Source organism: Hibiscus syriacus, unplaced genomic scaffold (assembly GCF_006381635.1).
Source record: "Hibiscus syriacus cultivar Baekdansim isolate YM2019G1 unplaced genomic scaffold, ASM638163v2 tig00111983_pilon, whole genome shotgun sequence".
In the NCBI taxonomy this organism is placed as follows: Eukaryota; Viridiplantae; Streptophyta; class Magnoliopsida; order Malvales; family Malvaceae; genus Hibiscus; species Hibiscus syriacus.
The window spans coordinates 311,305-329,795 of record NW_024063228.1 but is presented as its reverse complement, the minus strand read 5'-3'; the positions used below and the strand labels follow the sequence as shown (position 1 = coordinate 329,795).

Here is an 18,491-nt window from a genome sequence, read left to right as displayed (position 1 = left end):
TGTTTGGTTGGTTTAACATGAATGTAAGATTACCGTGTTTGGTTAAAGGAATAAAATATTATTGGAATGTATATTTAACCAAATTTTCCTTATTATATATTTGTTTTTTTAACAAGTTGTAAAATATTTATATATTTTCTTTAAAAAAACTTAAATTCATAAAATTTATATTTTTTTTACAAAATTGAAAATATAAAAATGTTTAATGAAAGGATAAAATTTTATTTTAACCCCTGAACTTCATATAAAATTTTAAGTATAGATTTTTTTTTGTAAATCTAAAATAGTTTAAGGATAAATTTGTAATTTAACTTTCGTAGAATTTTTATTATTCAATAACAGAATAATGATATTTTTGAAAGAAATTTTTTTTTTAAGGGCATTTTAGTCCAAAACGTCAGTAATTCAACAATAACTAAAAAAAGGGAGGTAATGACATTCCCGGTAATATACCAAAAAAATCTACTATTGATAATGTAAGATTATCATGAATGACATTTCCGATCAATTAAACAAGAAAATATAAATTTCATTTCTATTAAAATCTCACATTCCCCGACCAAAAACACGCTGACAACAAATGAAATCGATTTGAGTTAACCTAAACCCTTGTCTTCCGCTCATAGGCACTTCAATTACGATTTTGTCAAACCTTGGGTTTCTACGTCAAAAGTAAGCGGTCGGTTGACTAAACCCACAAGCCAACACTCCTTTTTCTCTCTCACCGATCAAATTCAACCCCATATGTCAATTTTAGAAATTAAAGATTCAACGTTGATCATCAAGAACAAAAATAATACAAGACGAAACCAAAAGCAACTATTGAATTCTTTTATGAATTAGTTTGTAATTTAACAAAGAAAAAGCAAAAAGGTAGCTAAAGTGTTAGCTTAAGATCTAAGCCATCGTCGTCTCGTTGTTTTTTTTTAATATCATCCGTGTTGTTGTATGGCGTCGGGAAGATAATCGGCGACCTTGGAAACTCGATATCCTCTGTAAAGTCGGCCCATTCAAAACAGGGAACCCAACTCGATTGCTCATTCAGTCTCCGTGCCTTGTTTTGCTTCTTCTCGGTTATCTCCTCCCTTTGTCTCAGCTCATCTCTCCTCCTGTCACGCGCCTCCTGGAATTCCTTATTAGGGCAAGAACTGCTCCATCTTCTCCTCTTCTTCTCCTTCGTCATTGTCACCATCGCAGCAGACTTTACTTCTCGCTCTCCATGCGAAATAAACAGAAATAAAGGGTTTACTCGTGTGTTCTGCAAGTTTGGGGGCTATTTATAAACCAAATGTAAGGGGAAATTGGTTTAGAAAAAGTGAACCGAAAAGTCCTGACTGCCGACCGGACAAAACTCACGAGATTTTTATTCTAAACATCTTCAGGGCCGTAAACCATGACGCGTGGGGTGATGAGTTGCCATGACATGGGTTGAGATGTTGATGCCTTGATGATGGCATGGCGACGTAAAGGCTAGGATTTGCCATGACATGGGTGAGATGTTGATGCCTTGATGATGGCATGGCGACGTAAAGGCTAGGATTAATGTTGACGTAACTGTAAAGTAATGACGTAATGTCTAATGGTGTGTTTTTCTCTTGGTTTTTGGCTCGTGTTTCTCGCTAGTGCCACTACTACCGACGAAAACGTTTTCCCTGCTGATTTTTTTTAGATTTCAATGGATTTCGACAACCATCCTAACTTTTGACAATTGGGTAATTGTATTTCTTACTCCTTGAATTTGGTTTTATGATTCGAACGGGTAACCATGTTTTTTAGGTTACTATTTAAATGAAATTTCATTTTCACCAGTTAAATGTGTTAAACTGTGTCAAAGTCAAATTCAGATATCAACAATGGTGAGACAAAAATTGTATTTAGAAATGCCATAATTGAATTACTAATTTAGGGGGTTAGAGTGCAATCTCACAATGTACTAAATTTATGGCGAGACAACATGGTTTGCGAATTCAACTTCAAAACGATGATTCTGCCCAGGGTGGGTTCTGCCTTTGCAAGCTTCGCTTGCTCTTAAGAATTTAGCTTAGCTGTCCCCCTAGCATACTGTACGTGGATGATAGGATTTAATTAGTTAACAGTTATATACATGATTGATTATCAATGAAGCTTAATAATAATAAATAATAAAGGGAACTAATGAACATTGATGATGAAGAAGATAACTAAACGGCTTCTTTATCATATAACTGAAACAAACTACTAGCTACTTCTCTCTACAATAGCCCAATTTCTGCAAGATGCAGACAACAAGATTAAGAAGAAAGGAATTCCATCATAATCAAGGAAGGCCACATGCTTTCTCGAATGCTCCGGGATCAGTTTCCCTACATATCCGCAGCACTCCCTTCAGTTCTGAAAATACGGCAACGATCATCAGTTTCCAGTTCAGTAAAATTAGTGAAAACATAGAGAAACATGTGTTGGCTTGGTTTTTACCATGAGGCTTGAAGTTGAACAGTGGGGGAAGAAATCGACATTAGGTAAGCGGGTGTTAGGATCACGTAGCTCGTCAAAGAGGGATGGATCAAAGCCTCAACCTGCACAGAAAGTAAAAACACTCGTAAGATAGTTCGTCAACAAATAGAAATGTTCATCAAAGAAATAATATTTGCAGGATCCATCATATGTCAGAATCCCCATCAAAAAATGTCAGACTACAGAGAAAGAAACCAATAACAATGTGTCGATTCTTACAGCTGTACTACGAAGGTTTGGAGAGTACTGCAATAGTCGTGAAACAAGATCCACAGCTTCAGGAGGCATTCGCTTATGGAATATCTGCATACCAAGGATACATTGATCAATACCATACATTACATATAAATCTCCAAAAGAGTAAAGAAATATGATCTCCACTACTTGTGCCACGGGTGAGCTTTAATTTGGGGAAATTTGAATTCTGTGTAGTTAGGATTCATGCACTTTATTTCTTCTCTTGTTGGGGTACCTAGAACCTGCATAAAAATCACAGGTGCGGGATAAATCAGAGATCCAACGCTAATAATGCCACAGATAATTTAAAAGCCACTAGTATGGAATGAGCTTAGATAGGTTAATATCTTCCATCCTTAATGTTTACCGGTCAATTTTTTTAACACTGTCATGATAAAACTATTATTGATGAGAATTTTTAACTAAAATATACCTTAATAATCTCAACAAGCTGATCTACTCCACTCTCACCAGGAAAAAGTGCTGTAGTCACAAAAATAAAATTTGTAAGCAATAAAGGAAAAACACACACATAAAGTAAAAATATATGCAAGGAAACATCTACCTGCCCAAGCAATAGCTCAGCCAAAACACATCCAGCAGACCAAATGTCAATGGCTGTAGTGTATTCAGTAGCACCAAATATTAATTCAGGTGCTCGGTAGTACCTAGAACAGATGTAAGATATGTTTGGTTCCCCTTTTACCTGGCCAAGTTAAATAAAAATTAGGCTCATGAACAATTAGGCAGAAGCAAAAGAAAAAAATAATGATTCTATCGTACATACCAAAACTTTGGAACTTCCAAAATCACAGATTTTTAACTGGTGGGTGTGTGGGTTGACCTGAAACAGGAGCCATTGTATTGATAAGAGTAGGCATTTTAGTGTAAATGTACACGCTGATGAATAAATCCAACCTTATATAGTAAATATACAAATAAGATGGAAACTACGTTATTCCCCAAAATAAAAAACAAGAAGTACCTTTGCAACAAGGAACAACATGGAGTCAATATCTTTGAGTGAATTTATTACAAACTCATTCCATTTGAAATTTAGAGATGGCAAAGATTTTTGCTATGAGTTTCAGATTTCACGTTACAATAAATTAGCATGCATATATTCCCCAGAATGCTGGATTGTTTCTTCCCTTGCCAAATTCAATTATCTTTTCGAAGTTTGGCCATAATCATTATATATTTTAAAACTAATACAGCTTTAGCATCTATCAAGTTGCTCGTAAACATACCAATAAATTTTGAGGCTTTATGTCCCTGTGGCACACACCAATACTGTTATGAATGTAAGCAAGAGCTCTGCAAATCTGCACAAAGACAAAAATATTACCAATTTCATTCAAGGGCTGCATATAATGGCATCATGTGTTCTTGTTTCCATAGAGATGTACAAGATAGACATAAGATAGCAAATGTAAATATCTTAACCAATCTGATACCTGGTAGAAATAGAGTTTAACATATATAAGTGCATCCTTTGGCTCATCTTATTATAATGTTTGATAACACGGTGAACGGTCCCGGAACATACTCAGCACCAGATTGATAGAGTTCATCTTTTTCAGTAGTTGAAAAGAAACAATGCTTCAGAGAGACAACATTAGGGTGGTCTAGAAGACGCATGGTCTGCATTTCACGGTTCTTGTATCTTTTGTCTTGAAGAACCTTCTTAATAGCAACAGTTTCGCCTGTCTCTAAACATTTAGCCTGAGATACAACACGAGTAAACTTAGAATATGAAATGTGAACATGTCTTCAAGTTTAGTATGAAAAGGAAGAAATCAATGTGTACCTGAAACACTACCCCAAATGATCCATGCCCAACAACACGCTCGGCCATATAGCTTATTGTCTGAAAATGAAAGAAAGTTCAGTTAGATTGTTAGAAAAGCATACAAACATCCGAAATCAGACCCAATAAACTCTATTTCACAAGGATAAAATTATAAAATTAACCTGCTTTGGATGGCCATTTTACCCCCATAGTGGTGACAATTATATGCCCTGTCTCAGTTTCCGTTCCGTCAACTATGGTTGCTTCCGCTTCCTGAAACATAGTAATAGCTTTTATAAAGCTGATCCGGTCCAATCAAAGCAAACTACGAAAACAAATCAACATACCTTGTCATCCCTAATTTTCATATCATTCATTTCATCAGGTAATCTATCCACACAAAACTGCATTTCCACTAGACTCTCTTAATCGGAAGTAGGTACCATACCTATAGAACCATTGGACTAAACAAAAGCAAATAACAAGAATCTCCACAGATCCTCCTCAGTAGGATATCAAGCTTTTTAAATCAACCAAAATAAAACTCAATGAGTTACCTGAAAAACACGTTAACATAAATGTCAATGGTTCATCCTAACAAAAATCAGCAATAATTGTTACATCAAAATAACATTTAAAAAAACTAAATCTCTCATCCTTTGAAAGAAAATGTTAACATGAATTTGAAAGAAAACACACACACACGATCATTTTGAATACGAATGTTGCATAAAACTAGATAAAGCATAGACCGTTGTTCTTCCTTAGCACATTAACGTTAGCGTGTTAAGCTCCTAATAGGTTACTTTACGCATGACATTAACGGAATAAGAGATGTTTCCTTTCCCGTAATTCCTAGTGAAAAAAAGGATAAAAAAGTATGCAACCTTAGAAGGAAATAAGGATCTAAGATCAAGCAAAGATTAAACAAAAATAACGATTTAAAAAAAATCAAATAAGAGCCAAACACGGCAACCATTAGACTCACAACCAAATACCATAAAAAAAAAGACAAGTACAGATGAAATTAGTTACCGGCCGGTCAAGAAATCGGGGAATGAACAGGCAGGGGAGGTGGAATCATAAGAGGGAAAATACGGGCACGGATTCCGGATCTTAAAATGGATCTTTGACGGTGAATGATCGCCCTATTGAATTTGTTTTACAGAGGAAAATAAAAGAGAGAATAAAGTGTGGCTTTGAGAGGTTTGTTGGGTTTAAAAAAAAAATTATTTGGTTGGTGGTGTGGTGATGGGGGTGTTGATGACAGTCAAAAGATTTATATTTCTTTTTACGTTATTTCTTTCTCGGTTTTCAACAGTAAGTAGGGTCTTTCTTTTTGACCGTTCAAACACAGGGTGGTCCCCACTTTCCGCTTTCTCTCCCTTTTCACGTTTTGAATCCAACTGTTCCCTTTGTCTTTGCCCGACACATAATTTTACTCCGGAACTTTCCATTTAAATATTATTTTTTTATTTTTTTAAGTTTAAATACTATTGTATTTAACTCTTTTAAAATTAATTTCTTTAAATGTTCTATAATATTTTGTTACTATTAAAAAAGGCGAATGGCTTGTCATTTATTCGTAAATTACAACTGGAAATATTTAAATGGCAAGATGTCTCGTCAAAGACAGGATTATAAAAGTGGTTAAGTGTAATTAATTAAGATTCCAAAAACCCATGCAGAGTGGAATTGGATAATGATGAAAGATGTTAGACGAATGCTGTCTTTAGTCCCTCTATTATATCTAAATTTATGAATTTAATACTTATATTTTAATCAAATTAATCATTTTTTATATATTTTAAATGTTTTTAAAACGTTTAACCCTTTGAAGAATCTTATTGAAAACAAGTCAATACCTACAAATGTGATCAATTTATTCAAGCCAAGCATTCCCAATATTTAAATTTATTTGAAAGAAGAAAAACTAGGCCTTTCCAGCCTTAGGGTAGATTTGAAAATTCGATGGCTTTGGTGGTGGTGGCTTGGCAGTTGGCACCGGCAAGCTAACGGCGACAACTATTACCATTTAAATATATAGTCTCCAAGAGCAGGTTGAACAAACTACAGGGGTTATTTATTTATTTATTTATTGTCAAGTTGTAACCATAAGAAAAATGGATAAAGTATACAAATGATCCGTGATTATAGAGCATTGTTTAGTTAAATATCTTGACTAGTAAAAATTATAAAATGATCTTCTGATTATATGACGTTGCTTTGTTGAGTCTCTCGATCATTAAAAGTTACAAAATATTCACTCGACTATTCATATGTTCAAACTCGTCATTTTTCGTTAAAAATTTGACGACAATTAATTTGAACTGGAAGTTAACCTGCTGACTGAGATATGTTAAAATATAATCTCATAATCTCAAATTATTATTACATGTTAGTCAATATGTTAATGTCAAGCTCAGATGACCGTCAATTTTTTACGCAAAAAAATGATGAATTTGGAACATATAATTATTCAAATGATTATTTTATAACTTTTAATAGTCGGATGACTCAACAAAGTAACATCTTGTAGTTAAGACCCTGTGATTTACCTAAGAAAAGTACGATAAAAATACACGAAAATCAATATAAACCCATCATTACAAGCGTTAATCGAATTAAAATTGATGAATTATAATATGGTCACGCTGAGATTTGATAAATAGAGAATAGAAGGTGTGATTTCAAAGCATGTATGATGGGGGGTTGCCGGCAAAATCAGGAAAACTGAGTCGAAGCTAGATTCTTGCCTATATTGAATTTGTGTATGCTACCAGCACAACAGTCAAATTAAATCACTGTCAGTGCCACTCCATTACACCAACACACTCATTTAACCTTCATTATAGACTTTAAAAGCCTCTAAACCACCGAAATATAAATGGAAGTGTGAGCATGGGAGATGACCATTCAAGGAACGGCTATGATCAATACAAATTTATAGATTTTGTATCCTCAACTTTGTTATTTTAGTCTTTAATCCTTGAACATTATTGCATTCCTTTTACTCCTTGAACTTTTACTCCTTAAATTTTGGTACAACTTACCACTATAATCGTGGACTTGGACTTCAATCAAGGAGACCTAATAGACAATAATTTCGAGATGAACTTGGGCGTAAACCTTTATATAAGTTTCAAGTGCTGGGAACGTCTAAAGCCCAAATGAATAAACAATATTGTTTTGAGAGTCTATAGTTCATTTAACGGGAGGTGTTAGTGAATGGACCGACCTGATTTTGTATACAATAATCTTTGTGTATTGCAAAATGCAAATTACTGGGAATCAAAATGGGGATAAAATTTTATGTCTATTATTTAACTTTTGAAAGTTTGATATCTAAAATGATCATTTGGATATAGTTTAACGTCTATTTATAAATTTTATCTTATAAAAGTAGGGGCAAATATCAATGTTAAACATTCATTCTAGAATTTTCCAAATGTAAAAGTGTAATTACATGGATAGATAGAATTTATAAATGAACATTAAACTGTATCAAAATGATCATTTTTGATATCCAACTTTAATTTTATAAGATTTACATTTTAATTTAATCATGTATTCTCTAATTATATATTATAATATATTTCCGTAAAAAATTAAATAAGATAATTTAATACTTTAAATAATATTATATTTTAAATTTTTTATTTTTAAAGATAATTCTATATTCTATAAATTGAACACGTTCTAAAACATAAATTTACAAAAACATTTGATCTTCCTGTCAAATATGGGTTTGCAGCAAGTGATAAAGTATAAGACATGACTATGGGCGTCCATTGTATTTAATTTTTTATTTGATAAAATCAACTTGTAAAAATTTTTTTTTTTAATATTTAACCTATGGACCATACATACCAACTACACATTTGATATTAATACGATGTTGAAAATTCTTTAACAAACCTTAATTTGAGTTGACATAAATTAAAGTAAACTCCTTGCATTGAATTATATTTTAACTATATTACCCTAACTTTATTTTATCAATGAAATGAACGGCTCAGATTTCGATTCAAAAAGATTAAAGAAAAACCTTTCCAGCAAGTGGCATTAACTATTGAATTGATTAACCTGCACACCAATCAATAAAGATTTAAAATTAATTATCAAAATAATATGGTTTAATACATAATACTATTATGTTAAATTAAGTGCAAAATCTTAATATTTATATTTTCGAACTGCTCACGAGATTTTCGAGTCGAGTATCAAGTAGTTTGTTTCGGCTCGTTAAGAATTCGAGTCGAGCTCGAGCTCGACTCGAGTCCATTCGATCCGAGTATTTATCGAGCCTTGACTGAGTCGATCTCGAGTAGTTCACAATCTGTCTCGTCTCATTTATAACCCTAAATACAACCGTTGAGGTATTTATAAGGTCATAAGTTTAGAGTTTTATTATATACAAATATTATTATTAAATTTTAAATTATTGATTTTTTAATTTAGAGTACATATGCAATAAACTTTGTTTAATATTACTTTAAAGTTCAAATATTTTTTAATTATAAATTATTACAAACTCGTCATTTGAGGGTACCTAAGTCTATTTGAGCAATAAATGGCCGACTCGGTGATTTCCAACAAACTCACGCTACTGCTGCTTTGCAGCCAGCCAGCCGAATACCCTCGAACGAGATGAACGTTTAAAATACTCGTCGACCGCCCAACAACTTCACTTCCCAAATTTACCCTTCCATTATCGCAAGATAAAAAAAAGTTGAAAAATAAGGTAAATTACAGTGATAGTCATTAAACATTTAAAATGTTTTAAATTTAGTCATTAAACGTATAAAATTTATATTATAATCATTAAATTTTTAATTCACTTTAATTTCGATCATCATCGTTAGCTACCGTTAATAAATATTGATACATTAAAAAATTCTTAAAGAAAAGCTAAAAGATTCCAAATTTATAGTCGTCGCGAAAGTCATTTTTGTGTGAATAGAGCAGTCATCAATCAATTATAACGGTGAGAAATATTCTTTATTTTGATAAAATTATCATAATTTAATTTTAAAATGATACAACATTTGGCGGTGATAGAAAAAGAAGTTTCAAATTTTAGTTTCATTTGAGATTTGATGAGATTGAAAGATTTTCTTACAAGCTTAAACTGAAGAAAAAAAATAGAAGAATAAGATAAGTAATTTGATGATCTTTTCAATTGGAGAAACTACTAAATGATCATAAAAAGAACATCAAAAGAGGTAACATTTCAACTAAAACTAGAAGTTAAAATTTTCTAATATGTTATTGTTAATTGTTAGATCAACTTAAAACTAAATTATGTTAATTTTTTAGTCACACAAAATCTTCTCATCGTTGAGATTTACCGACGATCACTTCATTCCTCAAAAACTCAACATTTACGATGACTACTAATTTAAAAAATTAAGATATTTTAAGAAAGAAGAATTTAATATTTTACATCAATGTTTCTGAATAAACTTGACCGTGATGAAACGAATTAAAAGTTTAATAATTATAATACAAGTTAAAAGTTCAATTGCCAAAGTGAAAACACCCTAAAGTTCAATGACTATCAATATAATTTATCCTAGAAATTTAAGGAGCGAGCTGTGGAAGGTACGCGGAGGATGGATTGGTCATTTTCTAACGAAGAAGCGCCTTTGGCAAAGTACTCGGGAAAAAAAATTAAACTTGAAAAAGAGTGACGCGTGGCCGACGTAAAAACTACAAAAGCTTTCACGCGTCCGTCAACGTTAAGCTAAGCCTTGAAATATTCAACGTATACAGTAATATGCACACAACACAATATTAGCACCAATAATTTTGATATTATCAGTATACTAATGATTAAACTACCTCAAGGAGACACGTTGCTTGGAGTGTGTCAATTGTTATGATCGAAAGGCTGGGAGACTTACACGTGTCAAATAACAGTACTTAGTTACCTCTTCGTCCCCATTTCTGACCATATAAGTACTGGTTCAAGCCCACCAAAACCGAAGTTTGATCATTTTTTAAGAAGAAAATAATAATAAATATTCGTTCTAGTTTGAAGAAATTTGATTTTTCAAGGCTCTTGCGTGTTTCTGTAAGTTAATTTTCTGAACAAAAGGAAGTGAAAGAGATGGTAGCTGAAGCTGAGGTTGTTGTCGACAGAGCGGGCCGGTGCTGGACGTTCCGTTTTTGGTAAAGGGAGTAATATCGAGGAGATTGATGAAATCATTGCGATTTCGTCGCCGGTTTCTTCGCCTAAGTTCCGAAAAGTTCGTGTTGCTGCCGAGTCGGTTTCCGCCGATTTATCCACCGCTCAACTGGTTAGATTTCCCGCCGTTTTTTTATATATGTTTGTTAAGAACTTGAATTTTGTTGGATGTTGACTCACAACTAAGTTTCTTAACAAGGTTGCCAAGGTTGAAGTATAAATATGTTGGATTTTATTTTCTGTCGAATTTAGCTGAAACTTTTTTTTTATTTCTAGTTATGTGTAGGTTTATAGGAAAATATGTTCATCGCTAATATCCTTGGGATCCAGAGATTTTTCTGTTTTAGGCTTTTCTGAAAAAAATGGTAAATTCGTTAAATTTATAAGCTTGGTGATCAGATTTTGCATGGTTGATATTTGACAAGGATTTATCAACCAAGTTTATAGCTGTATCTAGGGAATTAAAAATGAAATTCGTTCAGCTTTTGCCACTGCTAATGGGAAAGCCTTTAAATTCTAGTGTAGTTTAAGTTTAAAACCTTTTAAGCGTCATTAATTCCACCACATCCCATTTCAGGATGTGAAATCTCTAGATGAAGTCCCTGATCCTAATGATTTTGAATCTACCGTCCTGCAATTTGTCCCGAGTATCCGTTCCGGTAGCTTTGCTGATATTGGACCGAGGAGATACATGGAAGATGAAAATATTAGAATAGATGATCTATCATCACATTTGGGATCCCTTTTCAAGTTTCCTAAACCTTGTGCTTTTTATGGGGTATGTACCATTTTAGCTGTTGTTGCCTTGATTTGATGCTGTTGTACGATTTAGTTAGTTTTCTTCATATACAGGTGTTTGATGGTCATGGAGGTCCTGAAGCAGCAGCGTATATAAGGAGAAATGTCCTTCGGTTATTTTTTGAAGATGTCGATTTCCCCCAGTCATGTGAAGTTGATGATGATTTCTTGGAAGGGGTCGAGAACTCGTTCCGTAAATCATTTCTTCTTGCTGACCTTGCTCTTGCGGATGATTGTACTGTGAATAGCTCTTCTGGAACAACAGCACTTACTGCTCTTATATTTGGAAGGTATCTTCATTGTTTATACCTTTGATTGCATTTTTATTCTCTTATCTTGAGTGTTGTTTTTAACTTTAAATCTTTGCCTGACTTGTTTTCTGTGCTCTAGGCTTCTAATGGTGGCCAATGCTGGTGATTGCCGAGCAGTTCTCTGTCGGAAAGGGGAGGCAATAGATATGTCTGCGGACCACAGACCAATTTATCCGTCAGAACGTAAGAGAGTAGAAGAACTTGGTGGGTTTATTGATGATGAATATCTTAACGGCGTTCTATCAGTTTCCCGAGCCTTAGGGGACTGGGACATGAAGTTTCCCAAGGGTTCTTCTTCACCACTCATTGCTGAGCCCGAGTTTCGCCAGGTTGTTCTGACAGAGGACGATGAGTTCCTCATCATCGGATGTGATGGGATTTGGGATGTCATGTCTAGTCAGCATGCAGTCAGCCTAGTTCGCAGAGGGTTGCGACGGCATGATGACCCTGAGCAGTGTGCTAGAGACCTCGTCATGGAAGCCTTACGACGCAACACATTTGATAATCTCACTGTCATTGTTGTATGCTTCTCTGAACCCGATCACAGGGAGCAACCATCTCCTCGGCAAAGAAGATTGAGGTGTTGTGGCCTCTCTGCAGAAGCTCTGCGTAGCTTGAGGAACTTGTTGGACGGCAACGCCAATCGGTGAACGGAAATAGTTTTGAATGATGCCTCTTGTTCAACCTGGGATATTATGTTTATATACTGTTTCCGGCTGCTTCAGTTAGAGCTACAAAAAGCAGCTATCAGTTTTGCAGGGGTTGGTTTTGGAGTATTTATGGTGGATTATTGGCGGATGTACATAGAGAATGGTGGTGTAAAGATGGTCCGAAATATTTATGTGTGCTTAGTAGCTCAAAGTCATTTTGGATTCTTTTACGCAAAAATCCCAGGTGGCTGTCCTTTGATAGTTACTTCATTGTTCATTCGAGAGATGTATGTATATATGTTTTTAATAAAGATCCTAATTTCCATTGCTGTTTTTGTTTTCCGCTTTGACCCAATTGCGTTGGGTTCTTGTTCATCTTAAATTCAGAGTAGGGATCAGCATTTGATCGAGTTTAAATTATATGATATAAATTAATTTTAATTTTTTTCAAATAAAATGAGAATTGAAGTTACAATATTATCGTATTCTGATGAAAATTTCATCAAAAAAGATTTAAAATAAATAAAAAATCAAAGTTGAGTGATTTTTTTTACTAATTAAAGGTGAGTTTTTAATTGAATAAAATTAGTAACTTTAAAAGATTATAAGTTGTTAACGTCATTTTCATTCAGTTTTCATTGATTCACGATTCTCCCAGAAAAAAAATGGAGATCGAGGATAGATCGAGGATGTCCATGACCCCGATTACTTTTACGACTCCTACACCGTCCACGTCGAAAACCACTGCATCCTCACCATCGTCGCCTACTGAGACGTCACCGCCACCTAGTGGCTCAAAGACGCCAAGAAAGACAACAATACAAGCTTCCACCGCAACACCCTGGTCGTTGGCTTCTCCGTCGAGCGCAGGTACGAAGAGTTCACCCGTCACAGACTCCTCGACACTCCGTACGATCTTCTCAACCTCTGCATCGGCTCACATTGCCTCATCTACCTCTTGGATGACCCTGATGCTGCCTACTACAGCTACCAGCCTTCCAAGTTCCTCAATCCCTTCTTCGATAATCCGAAGGTTGTCGTAGTCGGGATGGGGATCAAAGCAAAGGCAGCTCGTTTGGAGGGGGATTTCGGGGTGAAGATAAAGAGTGCCGTGGATTTGAAGGAGTTGACCGTGAAAAGGATGAGGAGGGACGAGATTGATTTGGGAAGGTTGATTTGGATAGGCTTGCTAATGCGGTGCTGGGGAAACACATGGATGTCGTGAGGGCCGGGAAGAAACTGGAGTGGTTCAAGGAGACGTATCGGTATTGTCACCGTGTTGAGATGAATGAAAGGAAGGTAATGTTTACAACGACCGATGCTTATCTTTGTTACCGAATTGGATCTCAGCTGTACAGTATGATCCATGGGAATGATTCCTCTGCTGTTGCTGCTGCTGCTCCGCCCAATAGGAAGAAGAAGAGGAAAGATCGGAAGAAGAACAAAGGAGTTAAAGAACAGATGAGCTATATTGGCTATGATTTTGTGGTAATCTGGGGTTGGTACTGTGTGTTTAGTGTTTGCTTTTTGCTTCAGCTATTATCGGGTGAACTAATTTTCATAGGATTTTGTTTTCTCCGAGGATCTTTTATGTGATACATGCATGATGGAATGAATAGTTGCATTGTCTTTTGCTGCTCCGTACAACAAGAAGAATAAGCGGAAAAAGAACAAAAATGGTAAGAGACAGATGAGATATATAATCGACAATGATTTTTAGTGGTAATCTGGGTTTTGTACTGTTTGGTTCGTGCAGGGCCGTGGCAGGGTTTTCGGGGCCATGTACAAATTCGTATAAAGGGGTCCCTATTTTTTAGATATATTCGATTTCGAGACAATAATAGTGGCGTTTTCTTTACAAACGCCGCAATAAATCCATATATATATAAGGGCATTTTATCAATAAAGCCGCAATAATAGTGGCGTTTTTTTGAAAAAACGTCGCAATAGGTCTATCTATAGTGACATTTATTGATAAAATGTCACTATATATATTTTTTTTGGCCCCATTTTTTGGGGGGCCCTGCACGGTCGCGCAGTTTGCGCCCCCCGGCCACGTCCCTGGGTTCGTGTTTGCTTTTTTGCTTATCGTGGTGAACTAATTTCCGTAGGATTTTTTTTCTCCGACGATCTTTTATGCTATACATGCATGATCGAATGAACAGTTTCATTTTCTTTTGCTTCTTTCAACTGATACGATAAAATGAAATGAGTAACGTTGTTTTGATGTTTCATGTGTTCTAAATTCTATTAAAATGTACCCTGCTTGGCTGGCGAGAAAACGCAAAGGAAACGTGGATTCGATGTGAAAGTTTTCTTTGATCGATTACGTCTTTAAACAGAATCAAAATTTTTAGTTTAAGAGATTACCCAAGTGCTCTACTCTAATTCAATATCCTCTTTCTGTTGAGCCTTACCAAAAGGGAAAATATAGAATCCATAAATATTTCATATCTTCCATTACTCCTAGCGTTTTCCCATCAACCAAACAAAAAAAAGCACCAAAATGTCAATTTCTTCCCGATCAAGCCGTACGTATTCCTATACGAATCGTCAATACGAGAATTATGCTGCGCAACCATACCCCGCCGTTTTGAAAAATGCAGTACGCGGCGACCCTTTTGCAGTGCATACTGCAAGTTGTTAAGTTTCGACTAACGAACAATCGCGTGTCCCATTGTGATTTATCCACGCGTCAACAGGACATAGTTTTGGACCGTTGAAAGTAATGGACTCGCTTCCATTTTCATTTGTTGTTGTTTCAAGTATAAATTCAAGCCCAAGGTTTGTTCTGGTTTGTGTCCAATGAAAATTTGATAATAATTGTACGGTTGTGTTATGATAATAACGAATAAAGAAGACAAGAAAATGTAAATTTACGTAACCATGACTCCATGAGTCGAAGTATTTGGAACCAATTAATGCATCTCTAACGCCTTGTATGGGATTTTCTTTTTCCAGGATATGAGAAGTTGGTTGTTACTTGTTAGATAACAATGCCACGAAGCAAACAAGAAGGCGGTGATTTAGTTTGCTACTACCATCTGGAGGCTGTGGATGGTACGATGTAAAAAAATCTTTGAATCAGATGATGACGTGTATGATGGTGTCTGTCTTTGGCACAACAATATTCTCACTAATACGAAGGTGGTGTTGATGGTAAATAGGTAACCTGTTCTGTCGACTAATATTCATCTTCACATTGTGTGGCACGGTGACAGCCTCCAAAGCATGGAAGGATGAAACTAGATACAGATGGGGCTTGTCAGGGAAATTCGGGTATATCAAGTGCGGGCGGTATATTGAGAAGTACATCTGGTAAGTGGATATTGGATTTTCGACACATTTGCACGAGCGTAACGGTTAAACTTCATGCCATTAGAATCATATTATCGATTGCATGAGATTATGTATATAGAGCCATTGAGTGAGTTGAATGCTCAAGCGGCGTTGCATCTTTGAAGTAACGGGTTCTCAAGGTGAAAATTGGGATACTTGTTACAAAACCATCGGGACCGGCATCAATGTCGAACTGAGGCAACGAATTCTATTAAACCTAATTATTATGAACAATAAGTTAGGCCTCTAGGACCCTGTTTGTATAATATCCTTTCTGGACAATGATATCACAACAACAATCAAAGCCAGAGTTCGGTAGATCTATTCACGGATTGAATTTGATCTGATTTTTGTAAAAATTCAAGCCTAAATATATTAACAATTTGACTTGCCATTCAAATGTTAAGAAATATTAAAAATACAGTGCTATATTAATGCTCACACCTTTCTACAATTAAATTCAAATTTAGAAATATATTTTATTATTTAAATCGAATCCAAATAAACCCTTGATGTCAGCTTGAGCTATTCATTACTTGCTACGAAGTTTACGTGAAGAACGTGATTCAAACCTGTCGGTCAAAACTACCATTCCCCTGTATCAAACCCAACAGCTCAATCTCTCAGTAAACTAAACAAATTTCTGCTACTCTTCCACTGGTTTTTTAACCAATGACGATCATCAGATGCCTTTCTTAACACCAATCGTCTTCTTTGCAGAAGCCAAAGAATCCGGTCCAACAGCCTCAGACTCACCATGGCCCTGGTTGTTTACTGGTACGATTTCATCTGTTTCGGCATTGTGGCGGCTGCTTTCGTTGGGTCCTTATGGGTACTATGGAGGAAAGAAGCTGCATCTAGAAGCGACGAGGAAAGCGTATACGAGAGTCTGTTAGCAGCTCAACCGGATGCTGATGGGTTCATACGTGCTACACCGAGGGCTCATGTTGGCTCAAACCAGTTGTGGACTAGTTGTTGGATAAGGGTGCACCCTGTATGGCTAGTGGTCACTCGTTTTGTCTCGTTCGCGATTATGGCCGGATTCTTGTCATGGGATATTGTCGAATGGGACACTTCCATCTTTGTTTACTACACCGAGTAAGTTTCTCCATCTTTGTTTCACATGTCTTCCATTTTACACACACATACATATACAGTCGATTCTAATCTAGTGAAACAACAAATCTGCAGGTGGACATTTACACTGGTTATGGTCTATTTTGCGGTATGTAATACAGAGCTTAAATCCCATTTTTCTCCCATTATATTTATTTCTTGACTAACATTTTATTAAAGCAGCTCCACCTTAATATTCATGCCTTTTCTTTGTCTAGCTGGGGACTGCCATATCTGTTTACGGATGTTGGATTTGCTTAAGTACACCTCTTTCTGAAAATGGTGCAAGGGATCAATTTCTCAAAAGGGAAGTGGAAGAAGGTAGAATTGCAAATGCCGTAACCTATCATGAAAAAATGTTTGGGGTAAAATCAAGTTGCAGAGTCACTATGCTCAAGAGGAGTTCCAGAAAAGAGCAGGATTTTGGGGTTATCTTATGCAAACTGTATATCAGGTATTCCTTTAAGAACTTGATGAGACCTTTAGTATGGGCTAATATACTGTCAAGTGATAACTGACTATTTACTTTCTATTCATTGTAGACCTGCGGAGGAGCTGTTATCCTGACAGACTTCATATTCTGGGCAGTTATCGTCCCGTTTTTATCGAATTCGCACCTTGGCCTGAACATGGTAAGATTTTGACTTCTTCTAAACTACAAAGGCTATGAATCTTGTTGTAATCCTTAAGTATCGATCATTAGAGTATTCAGTGATTTCTGTTCATAATTCTTTGACAGTTAATGGGTTGCATGCACACTGTGAATGCCGTGCTTCTTATACTGGATACCCTTCTCAATAGCCTGGTAATTATCATTTACTGCTTCTACAAACTACAAACCACAGGCTCTAGTATCAATTAAATCTCCTCTTTGTGTCAGCCATTCCCCTGGTTCAGGATTGCATACTTTGTTCAGTGGAGCTGTCTGTATGTTATTTTTCAGTGGGTTCTTCATGCCTGCGGATTTACATGGTAAGTATACTTGTTTTTCATTAGCTTCCTCTCTTCTAGTTCAACAACTACTTAACCCTGTATTTGCTACTTTTCCAATTCAAAGGTGGCCATATCCTTTCTTGGAGCTTACTACCCCATGGGCTCCTTTATGGTACGAGGTTTGACTGACTCAAAGTGTTTCCATCACATTTTGACTCAAATTGATAAAACATACAAGAAATTAATGAATGAAATGTACAGGTACTTCGCCATTGCTGTGATTCACGTCCCCTGCTACGGAATCTATGCATTGATTGCGAAAGCAAAGAATTCAATACTCCCAAGATTGTTCCCTCGTGATTTCGTGAGATCATACTAAGTTCACATCCCAATATGACGATTGGGGCATTCCTCACATCCATTCCCTCCACAGATTATTGTTCTTGAGTCATGTCTAATATGTTTACCATATGTTACATTTGCTAAAAAAACAAGGTTTTTGCTATTTGTTTGATTTCCATTAGTCTTACAATGACCGATTACTGAAAACAGAGCTTCCAATGCCTACTAGCAACAAAGAATACTGATGGGTCATAAACAGTCAACTTCATTCTACAAACATCACTGGCTAC

At 35.6% G+C, this 18,491-nt stretch overlaps 2 protein-coding genes, 2 long non-coding RNA genes and 2 pseudogenes across 4 annotated transcripts; 3 read left to right on the top strand and 3 right to left on the bottom strand.

Moving 5' to 3' along the window:
- Positions 1-805: 805 nt before the first annotated feature.
- LOC120173798 lies at positions 806-1,231 on the bottom strand. Its single transcript, XM_039180874.1, has one exon. It carries the CDS (start codon positions 1,190-1,192, stop codon positions 878-880), a length of 315 nt encoding a protein of 104 aa, XP_039036805.1. The 5' UTR covers positions 1,193-1,231; the 3' UTR covers positions 806-877.
- Positions 1,232-2,135: 904 nt separating this feature from the next.
- On the bottom strand, positions 2,136-4,938 carry LOC120173800 (annotated as a pseudogene).
- LOC120173801 lies at positions 4,933-5,749 on the bottom strand. The gene is made up of 3 exons (XR_005521096.1): positions 5,558-5,749; positions 4,993-5,079; positions 4,933-4,944 (listed from the first exon to the last, which is right to left on the bottom strand). It is a non-coding gene; the product is annotated as an uncharacterized LOC120173801 (long non-coding RNA).
- A 4,870-nt stretch (positions 5,750-10,619) lies between these two features.
- LOC120173793 lies at positions 10,620-12,479 on the top strand (annotated as a pseudogene).
- Positions 12,480-12,509: 30 nt separating this feature from the next.
- On the top strand, positions 12,510-12,799 carry LOC120173802. Its single transcript, XR_005521097.1, has 2 exons — positions 12,510-12,665; positions 12,757-12,799. It is a non-coding gene; the product is annotated as an uncharacterized LOC120173802 (long non-coding RNA).
- Positions 12,800-16,482: 3,683 nt separating this feature from the next.
- LOC120173730 lies at positions 16,483-18,309 on the top strand. The gene is made up of 8 exons (XM_039180811.1): positions 16,483-16,908; positions 17,002-17,035; positions 17,145-17,411; positions 17,469-17,558; positions 17,666-17,731; positions 17,807-17,898; positions 17,984-18,031; positions 18,121-18,309. Exons 1-8 carry the CDS (start codon positions 16,568-16,570, stop codon positions 18,236-18,238), a joined length of 1,056 nt encoding a protein of 351 aa, XP_039036742.1. The 5' UTR covers positions 16,483-16,567; the 3' UTR covers positions 18,239-18,309.
- Positions 18,310-18,491: the final 182 nt, after the last annotated feature.